At 38.6% G+C, this 22,583-nt stretch overlaps 2 protein-coding genes across 2 annotated transcripts in view; one reads left to right on the top strand and one right to left on the bottom strand.

The window, feature by feature from the left end:
- The window catches only part of LOC125227828, a 46,132-nt gene extending 39,840 nt beyond the window's left edge, over window positions 1-6,292 (bottom strand). Inside the window, exons 1-4 of the mRNA XM_048132191.1 lie at window positions 6,264-6,292; window positions 3,939-4,094; window positions 3,487-3,610; window positions 818-921 (exon numbers count right to left, since the gene is read on the bottom strand). Coding sequence (XP_047988148.1) covers window positions 818-921; window positions 3,487-3,610; window positions 3,939-4,094; window positions 6,264-6,266 — 387 coding nt within the window. The 5' untranslated portion in view covers window positions 6,267-6,292. The remainder of the gene's footprint in view (window positions 1-817; window positions 922-3,486; window positions 3,611-3,938; window positions 4,095-6,263) is intronic.
- Window positions 6,293-7,213: 921 nt separating this feature from the next.
- Window positions 7,214-21,196, top strand: LOC125227827 (armadillo segment polarity protein). Its single transcript, XM_048132190.1, is given in 16 exon segments — window positions 7,214-7,360; window positions 7,643-7,709; window positions 8,119-8,243; window positions 9,266-9,344; window positions 9,347-9,370; window positions 9,817-10,027; window positions 10,228-10,810; window positions 10,933-11,079; window positions 12,193-12,315; window positions 12,786-12,956; window positions 13,299-13,469; window positions 14,490-14,696; window positions 14,967-15,081; window positions 15,526-15,680; window positions 17,253-17,319; window positions 19,340-21,196. Coding segments are annotated over 15 exon segments (2,391 nt in total). The 5' UTR covers window positions 7,214-7,360; window positions 7,643-7,672; the 3' UTR covers window positions 19,516-21,196.
- The last annotated feature ends 1,387 nt before the right edge of the window (window positions 21,197-22,583 follow it).

The following is a 22,583-nucleotide window of genomic DNA, read 5'->3' as shown; positions in this document are numbered from 1 at the left end:
CTCCATTTTTTACTACAATTGCAATGAAGTATCATTTTAGACAATTTATAATGAAGACCAGTAGGCGTAGCACAATAGTATGATAAGCCTTATCGCAGTGCTTCATCAGTTTATCACGCGACCGTGCTTGCTCGCCTAATTAGTACCTATCACAAACGCTTCACAAAACGCTCAAGAATCGTGAGCGAATCGTGAAGCGTCTAGGCATTCGGCTACGCATACATCACTGACGTTACTGCTATGCGTTAAGACGATACGGTAGGGGTCAATTCTCCATACAAACGCTCTCGACTATTTCCTCCCTGGTTTTTGAAGATAGAGCAATGATTTTTTCAACACTAAGTGTATATTATTTTTATCTGTGTCGGACCGTTTTGATTTTTTTGAATTCTGCTTTTTAAAGATTCTAGAGCCAATAAAAATTTCTAAAACGGGCTTTTCATTGTAATAGGCAAAGTCAAAGGTGTGATACTCAAGTGCTTTGGTAACAATTAACCAAAAAAGCTAAACGGTCCGACATAGATTATTTCATTGTTACAGATTCTCAAATTTCGTTCCGATTGATTAAGTTTTGAAGGAGGAAAGAGTCGAGAGCGGAACCTCGATTTTAAAGATTTTTTTGAAATAACTTTTATCGGGTTGTTCTTAATGGACCGTTTTTTCTCGATAAATCTAGTTAATACACTTCACATATTTAACTAAAATTCCCAAGTTGAAAGGGGGACACCTTTCTATTTTAGCATTTACGCTACCGTATCCTCTTAATGTTACTCGGCCATCCCAAAACATGAAACAAGTATAAAAGCTGAACATTTACCGCCTGTGTCTCCATGTCGTACACTTTTATGGAGGCGTCGGCGTACCCGGCGACCATGTTAGTGGAGTCTGCGGACATCCCCAGAGAGAGCGCCGGCGAACGTTCTGCGTGTAAACACGGAAAAATAAAAATACCTACTTGTAGGTAATTACACAGAAAGGACACTCATTTATTATTTATTATTTTATGAAATAGGCAGCAAACGAGCAGGCGAGCCGCCTGATGGGAAGCAGTCATCGCCGCCCAAGGACATAAGCAACATCAGGGGAGCCACTTATGCGTTGGCGACCGTTGAGAACCCTAAATACCTGCTACCAAAACAAAAACCACCTTCCTACAAAAACGAAGCTTGAAAGGGTACGTATCACAATGTCTAAAATTAAAAAACCTAACGTTAAATGACCTCCGTTCAAAATACCTAAAATCTAAATACATAATGGTGTTTCGACCGAAATTCAAAATACCTAAAGTTTAAAAAGGTGCATATTATAATGTCTAAAATAATAAAACTAACTTTAAATGACCTACGGTCAAAATACCTAAAATTAAAAAAACGAACGTTTAATAACCTATGTTCAAAATACCTAAAATCGAAATACCTAATGATTAAATCCGAAAAGCAAAAATGTCTAATAAATGGGGCTTAAATAAACTGTTTACCCTTGAATCGTCGACACACAATTAATCGAATATTTCAAAGACATCATTTCAAATCATTTCATTTCATCGACAGTTAATTTTATTTTGTATAGTTAATTTTTCTAAAATTTTATAATTTGGAAATTATTTGTTTTTATGTTTGGTCACAACGAACCTAACCTAAACCTACTCTGTAAGCCGTTGTTTTCTGTGTGATCGCAGTTCTAACCTAACCTAAACCTACTCTGTAAACTGTTTATATTTGTGTGGGGTCACAATACTAACCTAACCTAAACCTACTCTGTAAACTGTTTGTTTTTGAGTGTGGTCACAGTTCTAACCTGACCTTACTTTAAAAGCCGTTCGTTGTTGTGTAAGGGCGGAGTTCTAACCTAACCTAAACCTACTTTAATATAGGATTTAAACCAATCGGGTTCCCTTTATTTGGTATACCTCATTATTTGGTATTATTCGCATAATACTTTTTACGCCGATCGTTTTTAGGGTTCCGTAGTCAACTAGGAACCCTTATAGTTTCGCCATGTCTGTCTGTCCGTCCGTCCGTCCGTCCGTCCGTCCGTCCGTCCGTCCGTCCGTCCGTCCGTCCGTCCGTCCGCGGATAATCTCAGTAACCGTAAGCACTAGAAAGCTGAAATTTGGTACTAATATGTATTTCAATCACGCCAACAAAGTGCAAAAATAAAAAATGGAAAAAAATGTTTTATTAGGGTACCCCCCCTACATGTAAAGTGGGGGCTGAAATTTTTTTTCATTCCAACCCCAACGTGTGATATATTGTTGGATAGGTATTTAAAAATGAATAAGGGTTTACTAAGATCGTTTTTTGATAATATTAATATTTTCGGAAATAATCGCTCCTAAAGGAAAAAAAGTGCGTCCCCCCCCCCTCTAACTTTTGAACCATATGTTTCAAAAATATGAAAAAAATCACAAAAGTAGAACTTTATAAAGACTTTCTTGGAAAATTGTTTTGAACTTGATAGCTTCAGTAGTTTTTGAGAAAAATACGAAAAACTACGGAACCCTACACTGAGCGTGGCCCGACACGCTCTTGGCCGGTTTTTTATGAATAAAATAGATTTGCATAATTGTATTTGGCATATTTCTTAAAATCAGAATAACCACCCATACTAAACGCAGTCAGGAAAGTAGGTTAGGTTAGGTTAGAACTGCGACCTTAAGAAATACAATATTTTGTTAAGAATGCACGAATGTCGGTTAGGTTAGGTTAGAACTGCAACATCAAAATAGTAGTATTAGCTATGATAAACAATGTTATGCATAAAAACCATTGGACAAAAAACCTTTATGAACAACATATACAAAAATATTCGGACAAATAAAAATATGCCTAGATATATCATCATTGTGCAATCTGTTAATGGCTGACAGAAAATAATTAAACTTTGTTCAATATACTCTCTTTTACGCTCGTAGAACCTGCTCTACTACTTCGGTATTTTGACCGGTTAATCATTTTAGGTATTTTGACCATTGGGTATTTCAAATGTTGGTGTATTAAATTTAGGTGATATAGTTTTTGGTATTTCAAACATTAGGTATTTAGTCCAATAGTTATTTTAAATTTCGGTAACTCGTACGTAGGTGAAACTTGCTTAGGTATTTAAAATCATTTGGTATTTTGATTTTAGGTATTTTGAACGTAGGTCATTTAACGTTAGGTTTTTTAATTTTAGATATTGTGATACGTACCCGCTTGAAAGCGTTTCAGGGTCATTTCGTATCGTCCTTTTCTAATGGATGACACTATTCTTTTTCGACTATTTAAATTTGAACTTAGGTATATTTACGTATATTAAACTCCCGATATTTCGACGCAGTTACATGCATCATGGTCACGGAAAACGTTTTGTAAACAAATTGGCAATGTTACAAAGAAATCAATAGGAATACACGTAGTCTGAGGTAGCCAGCGAGTACTTAATTAAGTAAGTAAGTAATATTAATTTTTTTCTGTAGGTATATGTCCATAAAGTACATCAACTAACGTGTGATAAAAGGAGTAGAACACGTAGATGGTCCTGGCGCTGCATGATATTGCATCTGTAGACAGTCTAGCCCCGGATTCGCTTTGATGCCGAAACTTTTCTCATCCTCTGCCGGCTCTGGTATCTAAAACAAAGTTTATTTGGTAAATGCAGTAACACACATATTTATTTTTACTAGATCATCATCCTCCTTGCGTCAGGGTGCCTTTCCACCAGAGATGCGCTAAGTACGTGGATGTGTTTGATATCCATCAATAATATTCATTGTTTCTCAAAGCATAGCGCTAGTGGGAACGGGTTCGACTAAGCTGATTGGTGTAGCACGTCTCTGGTGGAAAGGCACCCTTATCCCGGCATTTGCCACGGCTCGTACGAGCCCGGGGTCCGCCTTGACAACTAATCCCATGATTTGGCTTTTGGATTTTACTAGATATTAGTATATGAATTCTTACAAAAGGTATTTCGACGCGGTAAACGGCTCCATCCATGCAGGCAGCATAGCAGACTCTTTCCTCCGAACGACTGTATTCAATTGCATATATGGGCCTTGGTGGAAATTGGACACTACGCAGAGTGTATAAGGCAGCTCCCGTTCGGCCATGGTGCAACTGGAAAAGAGATTTATTTCTGTTGTTTTGTTCATATTGCGACTAGGCCCAGATTTGAGACCGTTCAAGAATTTCAAGGCATCCCTTAATTAAATGGGCCCCTTCCTTCTTCAGCCCAACCCTTCATTGACAGATTGCCTGGGACCTAGGGTGAAATCCGGCCCTGACTGCAACAAAGTTTCAGTAACGTCAACTACATGCTAACGTCGGCAGAAGGCAAGTCAGCTATACTTAACGCTTTTTAGTCAATAATCATTTCATCAGTCTGTTGTTAAATATAACCAGCCCTTTTCTGGCCAATTTCTGCTGCTAAGGACAGAAAAGAATTCTTAAGCTCTAACATATCTATCTGACAATTTCTGTCTTAAGAATAAATCTCTCGCTATGCCAATCGTTAAAACAGGAGCAGTATTAAGTACGACTAATGACCCAATTCCTAAATTAAAAATTTACCGATAAATTAAATTCCATTAAATTCCACGTCTTATTGCTCAATTTTACTTCGAATAATAATATGAAATTCCCCAACAAAAGCATATAATTAATTGCTTCGGTATCCCCGCAACAAATAACAAAAGGAACAGGTTAGATAAGGCAGGTAAGGAGGCTTAACAAAAATTAAGCTCTTCAATTTTGGACGGGCGGAACGAGACAGTTGTATTTTATTATTATCTCTTCTGAAATTAGAATGTACGGTCGCAAGCGGAGGCTGAGAGCGTAGATAAATGATAGGAGTAGGTAAGTATAGGTTCAAAAAGATTACATGTATGATTCCGCTATTAAGTAATTCCTGTTTCATCTAAATTTCATCTTACATAAACCAACATGCATTATGGGCACTCGTCATGAAAGGGCAAAAAAATGGCAAATGTTTATAAAAAATAATATAGAAAGGGATGCAGAACCAATATTTGGGCAAATAATGCAAAGAGAACCGCTAACATTACGGTCGATGTGCAATTGAACGATCTTGAGCAGGTAGCCCAACCCAAGATTCAATGGAAATACAATAGATATAATAGAAAGGTACTCTTTTCAAACCGCGCTTCACCGTATAATGAATCAGCATTCGATTGTTTCTATGTTAGGATTTAGGTTAGGTTAGAACGGTGATCACACAGAAACAAATGGCTTACTGTACTCAGTATTGTACTGGTTTAGGTTAGGTTAGAACTGCGACCTACACAACAACGAATGGCTTTTAAATTAGGTTTAGGTCAGGTTAGAACTGTGACCATACACAAAAACAAATAGTTTACAGAGTAGGTTTAGGTTAGGTTTGACCTGTGATTTACACAGAAGCAAACGTATTGCAGAGTAGGTTTAGGTTTGGTTAGAACTGCGATTCTACAAATCAACGAACAGTCTATATATATAGTAGGTTTAGGTTAGGTTAGAACTGTGACCTTACAAAAACAAACAGTTTACAGAGTAGGTTTAGGTTAGGTTAGAACTGTGATCATACAGAAACAAACGGCTTACAGAGTAGGTTTAGGTTAGGTTAGAACGGTGATCAAACAAACAGTTTACAAATTGTAAAATTTTAGAAAATATTATTGAAATTTGAAATAATATTATGCGTAACCTATTTAGATAGGTAATTAATTCATTACATTTCTCTTTCCTTCTACATTTCTTACGTTTCTCCATTTGTTATACCACAACTGAATAAAGTCTAATCAATAGGTACCTTTATCTTTTTTCAGCAAGTAGCTTTAACAATCGTGTTCACCAACCTGTATTAATCCAGTCGAATGACCAGCGATAATATGAGACCCATTAGGAGCATATTCCAATGCCGTAATGTAACCTGAATCCGAATGATACCACCTATTGTACAATATTTCGTTCGCTGTTCCCTTCAAGAAGGTTTCGTAGTTTTGTTTTACCCAATCTTTGTTATCCTGTTTTATTTGCCCTTCGTAAAATAAAGGATACCACGCGTTACTTGGATGGTATTCTTGTTCGTAGTATGTTTGAATTTGATTGGCGTAAGTCTCAAGTATGGCATTTAGTTCGTCCATGTTGCCTACATCATTGCCGAGGCCTACTAGACGAAGGGCCGGGCTGTGGCAGCTGTTTGCTTGTCTCTGTTATGGTGCTTCCTCACATGGATGAAAAGGAAAGACTAACCGGACTAAACTAGCAAAGACTACGGTGACTGCTTACCATATCAGGTGGACCGGTGGTAGATATGCTTGTTAACTATACCAACGTGAGTAGGCACAAGAAAATGAAGCATAATGAAGTAATCAAATGAGGCCAATTAGGGGCCTACCTGTTAAGAAGACTAAAATTTAAGTAAATATGAAGTATAGGTATATTAGGGTTAGATAATAAGTACCCACTTACCTGAATCAGGCCTGTGGAATACCCTAAAATCAAATATTCACCACCAGGGGAATAGATCATACAAAAAACAAAACCCAGTTCCGATAAATAATAGAACTTAAGCAAATTTTCATTAGGTGTCTGGCGAAAGAATCGGTCTTCGTTGTCTTGCAGCCAAGCTCCATCAGAGACTGAAGCTTTATGTTTAGCAAAAGAAAGAAAAGGACTTTTATAGTCATCATCTATACTATCAATTAGATTGCATAGTACACGTTCCTTGAACTCATTGAGAAAAGTATTGATATCTGGAACACTTCTCGTCAAATTAAAATTGAAGCTGTAAGCGGAGGGAGTGAACATTATCCTTAACTTTCTTTAATGATGTTTATCTGGAAGAGAATACGAAATTAAACAACTCAAATTGTTCGCGCACATTGATGTATCATTTATTTAGTCTAAGTTCGCGCATTTTATTGTCACAATTTGACAACGATAAGGCTTTTTGCTTTTTTGCCAGCATAATCTTTTTCATAACGAAAGCAGAAAGTATTTGCTTCGAAAGAAACATTTTAAAACGTAGTGATTCAATGCTCTTTGGAAAGAAACATTTTTATGCCAAACTTATGGTACCTATATTTTAATTGTACAACAAAAATACTTGCGTGGATAGAAACGTTACGTCGTTGGTGTTTTTATGTTGGCAAAACATTTCTTTGATGATAGACAGAAATAATCATATACAATCGGAAGGCGTATGAGCGAGCTAGCAATATAGCTACCGGTCTGCTCCGATTGTAATCGAAACATTCACATTTCGACGCCATATTGTCATGTCAGAGTTTTGACGGTGGATGGTGAACGCTTGAGGAAATAATTTTTCACAACAAATTCTTCTAATACGTGTTTTACAATTTAAGTGCGTCTTATTTGGTAAGGTAAGAATGTATTCTTATATTTAATAACTGTAATACGTTTTGTTTGGTTGAAGTGCGGAATCGATGGAAATAATAAAGTCGGGTGTGGTATTTAGTTCACGCGATCCCCTTTTGTAATTGTTTATTTTGCTTTATCTGTTTGAATTTTAACCATGGATTGAATAAAACTTGCGGCAGGTGGAAGTTTTGTAACGAAAATGTAAAATAGAATGGTGTTTGTACTAGTGAGTGTTAGGAATCGATAGACGCATCGGGTACTTAGTAGTTTTATTGCATTTTCAGACGCTGGGTGCAGGTAGCATCCTGTGAACCATGAGCTATCAGATCCCGACTTCACAAAGCCGCACAAGTAAGTGTTCTAGTATTCCGTTATTAGTGTGATAAAAGGACAGAGGTTTTCATTATCAGTATTCTGGATCTAGGTAGGTACGATATCTAGGTATGCTAGTGGCGCTGTGATTGTTATGGTGACTCACGTCAATGGTATTGACGGTTTGAACTTTCATAGTGTGCTCCAGTCCATCAATGTGATAAATAAAAAGAAAAAAATGCTTATTGTAAATTTGTATCTTTTTCTTTTGATAAACCATAAGGTCAATAAGTGTACTCACATTAATATTGACATTATAATTATAGAAATGCATAAACCAATGGACATTATTTATAACTGAATTCTAAAAATAACCCAATACTGATACACAATAAACTAATAGACAATTTAGTTTTTATCTGAGGGTACTAATGTTTTTTTTTTTCAGTGTCTCACAGCAACTATGGAGGATCTGACGTGCCGATGGCCCCTAGCAAGGAGCAGCAGACCCTGCTGTGGCAGCAGAACTCCTACCTTGTGGATTCTGGTATCAACTCCGGAGCTGCCACTCAGGTATGACATTAAACATTCGCATCATGGCTACACATATGGATAAAATATAAGTTTCTCATCAGACTTGGTGCTAATTACTGTTTTTGGTAAAATTAAAATCTCTTTTCCAAAGTCCTGTCACACTTTTGTTGTTTGTCTTATATAGAAAACAAAATAATTCCTGTTTAAAACAGTTTTTTTTGTGGTGGCAGCTTGCACAGGTTTCGTGAGCAAGGACCCCGCTAAGGATACGGGATTGGTTTTGTTTCTTAAGCTATGTTATTTTTACTTTTTTACAAAGTTATTGAATTTATATTTTAACGCATCTTTAACTCCCTTTGGTAGTTCCTTAGAATGCTGAAATACGAGTTAGGCTTGTGCCGTTTCGTTCGTTGATCGGAGCGCTCCGATCTCGTTCAATCGCTCCCACGAACTAGTTCGCTCTTTTAGGTCTTTTGCTCATTTAGTTCAGACAGACCAGTGACCACTGCGGTCGGAAAGATCAGAACGAATGGGACCGAATAGTGTCAAAATGATACGAATAGTCCACAGATAGTAACATTCCGGGCCGAAAGGTTGTAAGTAACTGAAGTTTAATATGAAAACTTGACTTTTTTTTGGTGCTCTGCTAAGTAGCTCTCGCTCTCGGTCGGCGCAGTCACACACTCGTTCTTGATCCAAACCGCTCGCGTTCGCCGATCCTATACTGAACTAAATGAGTAAAGACCGATTCTCAGAGCACGGAAAGATTCAGTTCATTTCGGTCATTGATGGGATTTTATTCCTAACAGTTCATAGTTCGTGAACGACACAAGCCTAATACGAGTATGTAGGAAGTCATTATCCAATGAATTACGAAACAACTTACTCAATTTGTTTACTTTGTTTATTCGGTAAATGTTCGGCAATATATCCGAACTATTCGGCCGAATACGAACATTGAAAAACTTGCCAAATATGCCGAATACCAAATATTTACCGAATATTCGGCCCATCTCTAGTAATTATGATGAAATTAAACATTATGAAAATGTTTATTTCAGGTGCCATCTCTTACTGGCAAAGAAGATGATGAGATGGAAGGAGATCAGCTCATGTTCGACCTGGACCAAGGGTTTGCTCAGGTTTTACCCAGGAGCAAGTTGAAGGTAAGAACCACCTAAAATTGATAATCATTTTTTTTTTAATTATCAATGGGCTTACTCTTGGGCTCAATCATTATTTAAAACACTTATTACCCCTTGATTATTGTAAAAGTTGTAAATGTTTATTATACAATTAGTCTCACAACGCAACTTTTAAGCCATCATAAAATGTGTTTCTCAAATGTTACATCATAAATCGTCAGCAATAGACTTTAAGGCTAATGATGATGATGTAAATTATTTACATTGCTTGACTACTGTGTCAAATACAAACTGTCAAATTGACTACACCAATTTGTCACAACTTTTAACATTGTACTGGCATTTTGTCATGGAAAACTACTACTACGACATTCTAGTACTACAATAAGTGATGATTTCTATGTAATAATTAACCCAATCAATAACAATGAATCTATATCATTTCTAAGACAATTTTTTTCCATTAGACATGAACCAGCAGTTGTCTCAGACCCGCTCCCAGCGAGTCCGAGCAGCCATGTTCCCGGAAACCCTGGAGGAGGGTATTGAGATCCCGTCCACACAGCTGGACCCCGCCCAGCCCACTGCTGTCCAGCGCTTGTCAGAGCCTTCGCAGATGCTGAAGCATGCTGTTGTCAACCTGATCAACTATCAGGATGATGCTGATTTGGCTACAAGGTAAATAACCTTAAGTTATCAAATTGTCTATCTGAGACACTATTGCAGCAAGTCCAATACTTTGGAGGAGGTTATTCTGTGTGTTACTGTGTAAAAAAATTCAATGATAAATAATCTTTAATATAGGCCACTAAGGCACATAGCATTAGAACTGTTATAGTAAAAAGTACTTACTTATTAATCTAAAATGTGGTTTACAGGGCCATTCCCGAGTTGATCAAGCTCTTGAATGATGAAGATCAAGTTGTAGTATCTCAAGCTGCCATGATGGTCCACCAGCTCTCCAAGAAGGAAGCATCCCGCCACGCCATCATGAACTCCCCTCAAATGGTGGCCGCCTTGGTCCGCGCCATTTCCAACAGCAACGACCTCGAAACCACTAAGGGAGCCGTCGGAACCTTGCATAACTTGTCACACCACCGTCAAGGATTACTGGCTATCTTCAAGAGCGGCGGAATACCCGCCCTGGTCAAACTACTGAGCTCCCCCGTCGAATCAGTCTTGTTCTACGCCATCACCACTCTCCATAACCTACTCTTGCATCAAGATGGATCGAAGATGGCCGTACGCCTCGCCGGCGGCCTTCAGAAGATGGTGGCGTTGCTTCAGAGGAACAATGTCAAGTTCCTAGCCATTGTGACTGACTGCCTCCAGATCTTGGCCTATGGCAATCAGGAATCGAAGTTGATCATCCTCGCGTCTCAGGGACCGATCGAATTGGTGCGCATCATGCGCTCTTACGATTACGAAAAGTTGCTGTGGACTACTTCACGAGTTCTGAAGGTAAATGCGTTATTTTATTTTTTTATTTAGTCTAAAGTTAAATTTTCTATAGTGAGAAAGTGTTGTCTACATCAAATATATGACATGATTTTTTTTACACAATACTCATTTTTCAAACACAGGTGCTGTCTGTTTGCTCGAGCAACAAGCCGGCCATCGTAGAAGCCGGTGGCATGCAGGCGCTTGCCATGCACCTCGGCAACCCGAGCGGCCGCCTTGTGCAGAACTGCCTCTGGACCTTGAGGAACTTGTCCGATGCTGCCACTAAGGTAAAACAAATATAAAGCAGGACTGATTCTGTCAAATATCTATTGGATATTGAACGTCGCGCTTGTAATAAATAACATTGCAAACAGGCCCATGAATTTTGACGGTTCTAGAACTTGCATACAATTTTAATTGCATTGGAGTGTTTGGTTGATTAACTGAATTAGGCTATTAGGCTAAGTAGGCTATAATTACGAATCTATCGAATATTGCCTGCAAGTTTTAGGTCTACATAAGGAATATCATTACAGAAACAAGCCTCCTATTTAATCTGATTAAAAACCGGCCAAGAGCGTGTCGGGCCACGCTCAGTGTAGGGTTCCGTAGTTTTCGTATTTTTCTCAAAACTACTAAACCTATCAAGTTCAAAACAATTTTCCTAGAAAGTCTTTATAAAGTTCTACTTTTGTGATTTTTTTCATATTTTTTAAACATATGGTTCAAAAGTTAGAGGGGGGGGGGGGGGGGGGGACGCACTTTTTTTTCCTTTAGGAGCGATTATTTCCGAAAATATTAATATTATCAAAAACGATCTTTGTAAACCCTTATTCATTTTTAAATACCTATCCAACAATATATCACACGTTGGGGTTGGAATGAAAAAAAAATCAGCCCCCACTTTACATGTAAGGGGGGTACCCGAATAAAACATTTTTTTTTCATTTTTTATTTTTGCATTTTGTTGGCGTGATTGATATACATATTGGTACCAAATTTCAGCTTTCTAGTGCTAACGGTTACTGAGATTATCCGCGGACGGACGGACGGACAGACAGACATGGCGAAACTATAAGGGTTCCTAGTTGACTACGGAACCCTAAAAATGTCCTATAAACATTTAAAAAAAAAATTGTTTTTATAGGATTAAAAATCAATATTTATAATTATGAATGATCAGTACATTTACATCCGATTAATCTAGTAATTAGCGATAAAGACTGACTGTTGGTATAATATTATTTTTATGCTTTGATAGTTACTTGAATTAAATAAATTAATAAGCACGATATTGATTCCTGGCCTGTAAGAATTTAATTTGTAGAACAATTACATTACCATGCTAGTTTAAGTATAGCAAACAACTTGAATATTGGTGACAGTTGACGTTTCCCCAGGTCGAGGGGCTGGAGAACCTGCTTTCCAGCCTCGTGCAGGTGCTGGCTTCCACCGACGTCAACATCGTCACCTGTGCTGCTGGCATCCTGTCCAACTTGACCTGCAACAACCAACGCAATAAGGTGAGAGAAATGTGCCGTTTTCACTAACAATTTGGAAACTTATTTCAACCTGAGGTGCTATGGAAAATAGCGACGCTGTCGCACTTCCGTTGAGCATAGATCCATAGAGCTCATTGTTCACTGACGCTCGGGAGATGCTAGTGTGAGGTGATCCTTACATTAAAAATTCTGAATCAAACTTGTGAAGATTTGTCACCGACGTCAATGCTTGTCCTGCTGATGAAAGAACGTTTTGCATCTCGTTTATTAAAATGACGTCACTCGAAATTATCCGGCTTCTAACGCCGTGTCGATCAACTGCGTTCATGTCATGTCATGACCAACAAATGGTCTCGGCGGAAGACCAGCGCTGACTCTTGGCTTAGCATTATGTCTTGGTAATCAAATTATGTGTATTTATATATTTTAAGTTTTGTAGTGTATGTTATAGTTTCTGACGAATAAATTATTCTGACATGTCAATTACTTAGGTGACGGTGTGCCAAGCGGGCGGAGTGGACGCGCTGGTGCGCACCGTGGTGTCGGCCGGCGACCGCGAAGAGATCACGGAGCCTGCCGTGTGCGCGCTGCGACACCTCACCTCGCGCCACGTCGAGAGCGAGATGGCACAAAACGCCGTCCGTCTGCACTACGGCTTACCGGTGAGTAACATACTGTGTAGAACGTGAATCAAGAATCAAGCCTGGGTAGAGAGTACCGACCCAGCGGGCTGAGTGAATTCGGTGGTGTGTGTGTGTGTGTGTGTGCTGCGAGAAGTCGTAGAATGCTATCCGCCTGCAGTAACCTACAGACCAGGATGTAGAACAAGCATATAGAATTCAGCCTCGGCGGAGAGTACCAATCAAGCGGGCGGACTGGACACTGACCTTTTAATGCGATAGCTAAAGACGAAGGCGTCTTATAGATATTGTTTCTTATTATTAACAATCCGTGATGGATGTTAGTCCATGGTGAATTTGAGGTAATAATCGTTATTTGTGCAGGTGATCGTGAAGCTGCTGTCGCCGCCGTCGCGCTGGCCGCTGGTGAAGGCGGTGGTGGGGCTGGTGCGCAACCTGGCGCTGTGCCCCGCCAACCACGCGCCGCTGCGCGAGCACGGCGCCGTGCACCATCTCGTGCGCCTGCTCATGCGCGCCTTCAACGACACGCAGCGGGTGAGACACCTATATCTACATGCATCTAGCTCACAGATGTCATATATACCATAGATCAAGCAAACGTATCTACTTAGCGTGTCAAATGAACTCAGTGAAATCCACTGAGTTGTCCGTCTTTACTCGCAGCTTGCAGCTTTCGGGCGTCAATTTTTGTAAGTTGAAGTCAACCAAAACATAAAAAATGCCTCGTTACGTGATATTCAATTGCAACAACACAAAAATTATGAACAATCAAGAGCCTGAGACATATTTAAAATTACAGGCAAGAATCAACTTCAGTACAAAATTTGACACGCTCGGCCCCTATACAAATATATGAATTTGTTTCTTCTATCTAAATTAAGTTCTGTGATCTAGCTAGTAACTAGCTCTTTCAAGATACTAACAGATGGAATAGAGAACCACGGAATGCACGCTCTGAACGTGCTCGTTGTTAGCGGCGATTCATAGCATGGGATCATGCTCAGTTACAATAGGCTAGTTTCCTATACTTGAAATAAAATATTTTATGCAGTGCACAAAATAAAATACCAAATAATTAGAAGAAAAATTTGGATAGCAGTTATTTTTAAACATAATTTCTATTTAATAAGTCAAAGAAATATATAAAGTAAATGAATTGACCGTGACGTCACTCCTCACGATTTCATATTAATTCCATATTAGTAAATCGTTTTGACGGTTTTTAAAAAGGAGCTGATTTGACTAGTAGGAAACTAGCCTATTGTTATCCAGGCATTTGGACGAGGCCCTGCGTGTCAGGATTACCATTGTCAAGTTTGTCTGCATGAACTGAGCGGCGGCAGCCAGTGTATTATATCCATTGAGACTTAGGGCCGGTTGCACCAAATCATCTGGCACCGTTAAAGCGTTCGTTAAATTTTATCGTATGGGACGTTCCATAGATGTCTGCTGCGTGACGATGATGTGTGTGTGTGTCAAATGTGGTCGGTGCAACTGGCCCTCAGTGCACGTGCTCGTATTGGTCACTGACAATATATGAATGTTTGATTTCAGCAACGCACTTCAGTCCCGGGCGGCACGGGCGGCGCAGGCGCCGGCGGCGCGTACGCGGACGGCGTGCGCATGGAGGAGATCGTGGAGGGCGCCGTGGGCGCGCTGCACATCCTGGCGCGCGAGGGGCTCAACCGCCAGCTCATACGCCAGCAGAACGTCGTGCCCATCTTCGTGCAGCTGCTGTTCAACGAGATCGAGAACATACAGGTCAGTATATTCACTCAGACAGACCGGTTCTCTACATAGACCCTAGCAAAAGAATAACTACAAGTCTCTGCGCGAACATGTGAGGACGAGCTCCTGACGACTCGAGAGGCAGGAAATATGAGTAATGGCATTTAATTAAATTACTGGTGTAGCTTGGATGATTAATTCCTGTGTCTATCTTTATTTGTATAGATTCTACTAAAATTAACATGTATTTTCATCACAATGCTTATAAGCCAATGTGACAATACCTAATTTTAAACTTTTCAGCGCGTGGCAGCTGGCGTGCTCTGCGAGTTGGCGGCCGACAAAGAAGGGGCCGAAATGATAGAAGCAGAAGGGGCTACGGCGCCTCTCACTGAGCTACTGCATTCTCGTAACGAAGGTAAGCACTAGTAATTGTCTATACCATCCCACTTGCGTTATCCCTATATTTGCCATGGCTCCTGGACGCCTGGGATCCGTTTTGACAACGAATCCCAACATTTGTTGTGGCATGTGTTTATCTCTTTCTGAAGACAATGAATAATATTTTCTTAGCTTAATAGCATCGTTCATAGACGTTTCAGCTTGATACATTTTTTTTGAGTTTAGGACAGCGCATCATTACTATTTAATTGATAACTTTGAAGTCCATTAGCAGTTTACAAAAACACTTACGGCAGATGTCGCTAGGGTGCCTCCTAAGGCTCATATGGTGGCTAGATTTGCTGAATTTGTAGCTCAGATGGCAGAGAACTGGACTATAGGCAATCCAGTGATCGTGGATTGCAGTCCCACCTAACAGTCAAATTATCAACTTTGACCATATCATGAAACATATTTTCAGGAGTCGCAACCTACGCTGCCGCAGTCTTGTTCCGCATGTCCGAAGACAAGCCTCACGACTATAAAAAGAGACTCTCCATGGAGCTGACCAACTCGCTCTTCCGCGACGACCATCAGATGTGGCCCAACGATCTTGGAATGCAGCCCGACTTACAGGTAAGAACACAAATTAGTAACTTGCAGAAAGTACAAATGATTTAAAGTTATTGATGAAAAGCGCGTTCCTACCATTGCTCTGGTATTATAGAATTACACAGACCAACCCCTATAGACATCTATTACAAGACGACTCGCGGTGGCCAGCCTTCCTAGTATTTGCACTGATATAAGCGCGGGCGCTCGCCGTGCCCGATCAGTATCGACCAAGTAACAGACCCGAAAGCAGCGCGTGTTTTTCGCACAAAAAAATTGGAAAAGGGTATTTTGATGCCTTAAAGATGTCCACCTGTAGTGTGAAATGGTGTGGAAAGGTAACAAGAAGCTCAAATTTAAAAACAGACGGCATTACATTCCACAAATAAGTCATATTTATAATTTATTCAGAGCCGGCATAGGTCAACTTACATTGGCCACTTACGCGTCAGTAGAGGGACAGTCATACTTCTGTCCCTTTTCATCTGGCGCGACTGCCCGCCGTCCTTGAAACGGCCAATCACAGCGCGCTTAACACATTCCCCGCCCGCTCCTCGCACCCCAAACACTGGTGACTCGTATCGCGAACCAAATATACAAGACTGCCACTCTATAGGAGGTTCTCTGTGTAGAATTATTAAGAAGCTAAGAATTAAACCCTCCGAGAATCAAAAACAGTTGCGTTTTTGGGTCAACTGCTATCCCGTACTCGCGTTTATGTAAGTCATTAGTGAACTTGAACAACTTGTCTTGCGTTTACACACCTGCGTCATTCGCCTTGTATGTATCTGTCATGAAGGCGTGTTGCAAGTATGAGAGATACCGCTTGTAAACTTTAGAAATCAGATGTAAAGTTACATGTTTCAAAAAGTGGCATCATACTTTTTAAATATTTAAATCATGTAATGCTAGTGTCAATAGTGATAAGATACCCGCTTTTCAAAAAAATACTACTAAATTTATCAGTATATGTAGATAGCATATAATTTATGAATACAACAGACGGTTGGTCTATTGTATATATAAATATGCATGTAATTCCAACGTTCATTGGTCAAGAAGAAGTATTCTCACATTTTGTCTTTCACAAATGATGTTGATTATGAAGATGTGACTATGTTTTTTTGTGTAGTTAGATGCCCAGCTTTATTCAGTATTGATTGTTACTTGAGTGTGAAAGACTGTTTTATTGTTCAGTGTCACGATTTATTTTACGTTACCCCTAAATTAGTATGAAAAACTATAATATTGCATCTTAATTATTTCATCCCAAAATGTACATTTTTAATGAGCAAGTTTATTATTTGGTAAAATAATATCACAAAAAGTGTCACATGAAAAATATATAGCAATGTTATAAGTGATTTTATGACTTATAACTCAGTAATTTTTAATAGGATGCCATTGGACATAAATGACAGTCGTCAATGATAAACTTGTTCATATAATAAAGTCTGTGCAAGAATGAAATGAAACGTAAGAATTCCCTCGCTTCAAGTTAATGTTGAACCTCATACATATTTAGTTTTATCTATTGTAGTTTGGTAGTGTTAGTCCTGTTTTATTTGATTTTGATGGACATTGCCCATTTGCTAGGACATGCTCGGGCCCGAGCAGGGATATGAGGGGCTGTACGGCACCCGACCCTCCTTCCACCAACAAGGTAAGTCCTAGACTTTGACCCAGCTTGCTTGTCCTAACGTGTAGATATTTGACATTACATACTATACTCACCTAACAAAGCCATACGAGTATATGATAAAAAGAGTTTTAGTAGAACTACATCACTTCTATACTAGGTTGTGTTTTTTTCACCAGCTTTATTTAGAAGAATGAATTCATAGTTTGTAATAATGTTTTTATGATCTATAAATTCACTACGCTGAGTGTGGCTGGTAAAAAATATCACCCAGTATTTATTTTTGCTATAACATAGAAATTCTAAGATAACCACACTAACACAACATATAGTACAAACATAATAATTTCCTTCAGATAGACGCTTTGTCCCTGACTATTTTAAGAATACTTTAGCACAGTTGCAACCCCATTGCTAGTAAATTATTAATGTTAAATCATCATTGATCATCACGATGGACTAAACACATTGAACTATGTCTAGTTATAGGCCATCTATAAAGTTCGAACTTCAACCTAAAAATGTGCTGTCAAAACAACGTTACAACTAATCCATAGCACTGTCTCCCTTGAATACATACCAGTCTAAAGAGACCATAACCTAAAGAGACCTAAAGATTTGTAGTGACAATAATAATAAACGGTTGACTATTGCAGCACGCATTTGTATTGTAGCATTATTTACGACTATTGTTTGGTGTTATTATCTTTAGAATATTATTTTCCTCATCTTCAAGTATCTACACCTTATATTTATATTATAAGCACGCGCAGTTGCCCACCGGGTATAAAAAGTCTAATTATAAGCGGGTGTTTAATCGTTTTTCTCTCTTCTTTACACGCAGCTTAATCCGGGACCTATTTATCACTAAACAGGTGAAGGGAATGTTACTTGTGTTATTGTTTGATGTTATATTTTATGACTAACATTTTATGAATTCTTAATAACATACTTGGTGTTTTTATATGTCATTATTTATTTATTGTAGAATGTTAACAAGGATCGCTTGTGAGTTCTGTGCTTACATTTTAAAATAATTAAAACAGGCAGCTATTTGGCCGTTATATGTATATTTTCTGGTCAAGCTTTCATTTCCATAAAAACTGTGTGGAACAAAAACATATTTATGATACTTAATGAATAATGGAATGTGTGAAGGTAAACACGCTTCGCACAGTTTTCGCTTTACAAGTTTCATAAAAAATAAAGCTAAAAGAACAAAATGCCATAGATGAATATGTCTCTTTGTAAGTTTTGTTTTGTTTTAAATCCATGTCTATTTTATTGTGTTATCCCAAAGATTAAAACGATTGTTAATAAAAAGTGTCATACTTATAGTTATTTGTTATACAAGGGGGCAAAGTTGTATTTTAACGCCGAGTGTGGAATTGAAAAACGAGCAAGTGAAAGGATTCTATAGTTGAACCACGAGCGAAGCGAGTGGTTCGAGAATAGAATCCTGAACTTGCGAGTTTTTTAACACACGAGACGTAAAATACATTTGCACCCGAGTGTAACACAAAACTTTTCCCCTCACTATAGCGAGGAAACTACAACGCAAAAAATGCGTTTATCACTGCTTCCAGTAGTTCCACAGGTGGTAAATCATCTTTATTACTAGATTCACCTACTTTTATCAATTTGAAAGGAGTTAATTTGACTTTATTCAAGGTCAAATTACTTTACCCACTAGTGGATAAAATACGTTTTTACCCGCTAGTATTAAAGGACAAAACACGTGTTTCCGAGCTAGTGAGGGGAAAAATGTATTAAATACGTCCCGGCTTCACCTAAGGATCGTATTCAACTTATGCGATGTGTTTATGCGTCCCACATTTTGCTTAAAAAATGTGAGGCGTACTGCGCATCGGTCAAAGAGCTTCGGAGAAGAAGTCGTGTATAACGTTTTAAATCCAGTCGTTCAGAAATTCTGACAAAAGTATCGAAATATACGAAAAAATGTACATCCTGTAAACAATCATTTTGGTCTCTGGGAACGAACACCCTTTTTCACAAAGTAATAATTATGCATATCACGTTCTAGGATACGATCAAATACCGATAGACTCGATGCAGGGCCTCGAGATCGGCAGCGGGTTCGGCATGGACATGGACATCGGCGACACCGAGGGCGCCGGCGCCGCGTCCGCCGACCTCGCCTTCCCGGAGCCGCCGCACGACAACAACAACGTCGCCGCCTGGTACGACACCGACCTCTAGGCCTATACACCCCTTAACCCTAATACGTATCTGTCGATAACCAATAAGCTGGCTCCCCACACAGAACGTGGCTCGTGGCGAGGCAATCAGTCATTGTAGACATGTATTGTCCCGGCCGAGAAACGTCTACATGGAACATTTGCCTTGCGACGTGCCTCGGCCTGTGTGGACCCGGCTATTAGAGCATACGCCCGAGACGCTCTGTCAATGAAAAATCAATGTTTTTCCTGATGTTTAATTAAGTTTTTAATGTGAAGCCATTGTCGATCGGTAATCGGGAGAAATACACTTTCCACGCTGCGCTAAGCCAGTTCTTAGTCCAGGGTGGAGAAATAAAATTAGACCGACGTGTCGACACTTTCCTGAGCTAGATCTCGTAATCAAAATTTTTCTTAATTTCTTGGATTAATATAAGAGCATATCGAGGCTCTCTGGAACACGTGAGATTTCAAATAATATGTATGATCGAGAAACCTGTGATACACGAAGCAGCTTTATGTCAATTCAGCGTTGCCAATAAATATATATTTGCATGATTTCATTTTGCAATGTATTAATATTTAAATATAATGACATAAACCGCCTATGAGTTTCAAAATTACTTTGGTGCTAAGTTGAAGAGCTTATTGAATGTATTATACGTTTATTGCAAGTATAACAGAATTATCAAATCCACCGATATATTAAAATGATACCCGAGGGTAGCCCTGCGTTGATGCATATCGGTCTATTCCACGCGAGACGTGAATTAATCGGAAAATAGGGTAACTCATTTTATAAAGTTTTGTAGCCTTTAAAATCTATAGCTAAATGTATTTATCGGTATTACATTTTCTAGCAATTTTTATTTCTTCCTAAATCAATGTTTTGAGATTTTGTTACACATTTTATACTTGATATCTTTTTTCTATTTTATTAAAAAGGATAAGACTGTCCTGTTATCATGTAAGGCGTGTATTGTTAAAGTAAATTTTAGTATTTGACTGCCATTTATTATTTGAATCAAAATGTAGGTACGATTATAAGATTGATGCCGTTGTGGCTCGTATGGTTGATAAATAGTATATTGATTTTGTTTAGTATAGTTTAGTATTTGATTTAATTAAATGATAATGTAATTAGTATTTCTCCGGACTATAGTTTTAAGCGAATAGTTTGATTTATCGATGGTTGCTGTAACAGTGAATATCTCTAACGGTTGTAACGTACTTACAACTCGACGCCAAACTGTAAGGAAGGGTTTTCGCATTTAGACACTAGGTTACAAGAAGAAAACACCCTTATTTAATACCATTATCTTAACAATAGTAATTAAGGGTGACCATGAAATGTGTTAGGGATATTTTTCTTTGCATTTACAGGCCCTATGATATACATACTCAATGCATTCTAACATAGACCTTGCACGTTCTGTACTTCAATTGTAGAAAATGCACTCAAAATTAACTTAAACCATAGCAGAATGTAATTTTAGATCATTAATCGTTAGATTAAGACTTAAACTTAGAATTACGTCATCGCCCTCATTGAGGGCCCTTTAATGTATTTTTTTTATTGATACTTATTTACTAGACTTTGCCAGTGTTTTTATACGTTCGATTATGAAAACATTGCTGAAGTACGTATGAGATTTTGTGTCCATTTGTGTATGGATAATAAATAAATTTGATTATATAATATTCTTTTGTTTGTTATTATTTATTGACCTTTAGTAAGAATAGCAGCTCCCTTTTTACCGTTAGTTAAACATCTATGACTCCAATGAGGGAATATTAATCACAGTGCACCAGACTTACGTGCATATATGTAAAGTTAAAATTCGGTATTCATGTATACAGGCAGCACGCACATTTTTCTCCACCGAGCAGCCAATGTGTGTATTATATACATTGCCTCGTGACGTGCCTGGCTTTGTGTGAACTCTGCTAATGACACTTCGGTGACGTGGCATCTGATTAACTGCGACGAAAGGACACATCGCACAATTTTCTTGGGGTCATGTACCCATCAGCAGATCTGATACGTCGTTCATCTGTTTAGTTTATAAATAGTCCACGAGATGGCGCTGCTCTCTTAAGTGAAAATCCTGAACCGCACTTTCCACGCGCTTTGAAAAGATTACTTGTAACATTGACGCCAAACGCCTAGACATTTTGATAATTTTTAGGGTTCCGTAGTCAACTAGGAACCCTTATAGTTTCGCCATGTCTGTCTGTCCGTCCGTCCGTCCGTCCGTCCGTCCGTCCGTCCGCGGATAATCTCAGTAACCGTTAGCACTAGAAAGCTGTAATTTGGTACTAATATGTATATCAATCACGCCAACAAAGTGCAAAAATAAAAAATGGAAAAAATGTTTTATTAGGGTACCCCCCCTACATGTAAAGTGGGGGCTGATATTTTTTTTCATTCCAACCCCAACGTGTGATATATGGATAGGTATTAAAAAATGAATAAGGGTTTACTAAGATCGTTTTTTGATAATATTAATATTTTCGAAAATAATCGCTCCTAAAGGAAAAAAAAGTGCGCCCCCCCCCTCTAACTTTTGAACCATATGTTTAAAAAATATGAAAAAAATCACAAAAGTAGAACTTTATAAATACTTTCTAGGAAAATTGTTTTGAACTTGATAGGTTCAGTAGTTTTTGAGAAAAGTACGGAAAACTACGGAACCCTACACTGAGCGTGGCCCGACACGCTCTTGGCCGGTTTTATTAATTTACAAATATCCCGCTAGATGGCGCTGTTCGGTGTCGTGAAAATCCTGAATCGCGCTATCAAGATTTTCATGTAATGTCTCCAGAAGGGTTTACTGACGATTCGCCAAAAAACGTTTCCCAAAGTTTCACATCCCAAACTATTATTCCCAAATTATCATTTCCCAAAAAAACGTTTGGCAAAACAACTTATCGCAAATTGACATTTAGCAAAATTTTTTTTGGCAAGTATGTGTTTCCCAAAATATTTACTTGGTCAAATTTCATTTTATCAAATATTATTTAGTCAAAGGTATTGTTAGGCAAAATTTCCATTTCCCAATATATTGTAATTAAATGGCGCACTAGAAA

Source organism: Leguminivora glycinivorella, chromosome 7, assembly GCF_023078275.1.
Source record: "Leguminivora glycinivorella isolate SPB_JAAS2020 chromosome 7, LegGlyc_1.1, whole genome shotgun sequence".
NCBI classification, from domain to species: domain Eukaryota; kingdom Metazoa; phylum Arthropoda; class Insecta; order Lepidoptera; family Tortricidae; genus Leguminivora; species Leguminivora glycinivorella.
This window is presented reverse-complemented; position numbering and strand designations above follow the sequence as displayed.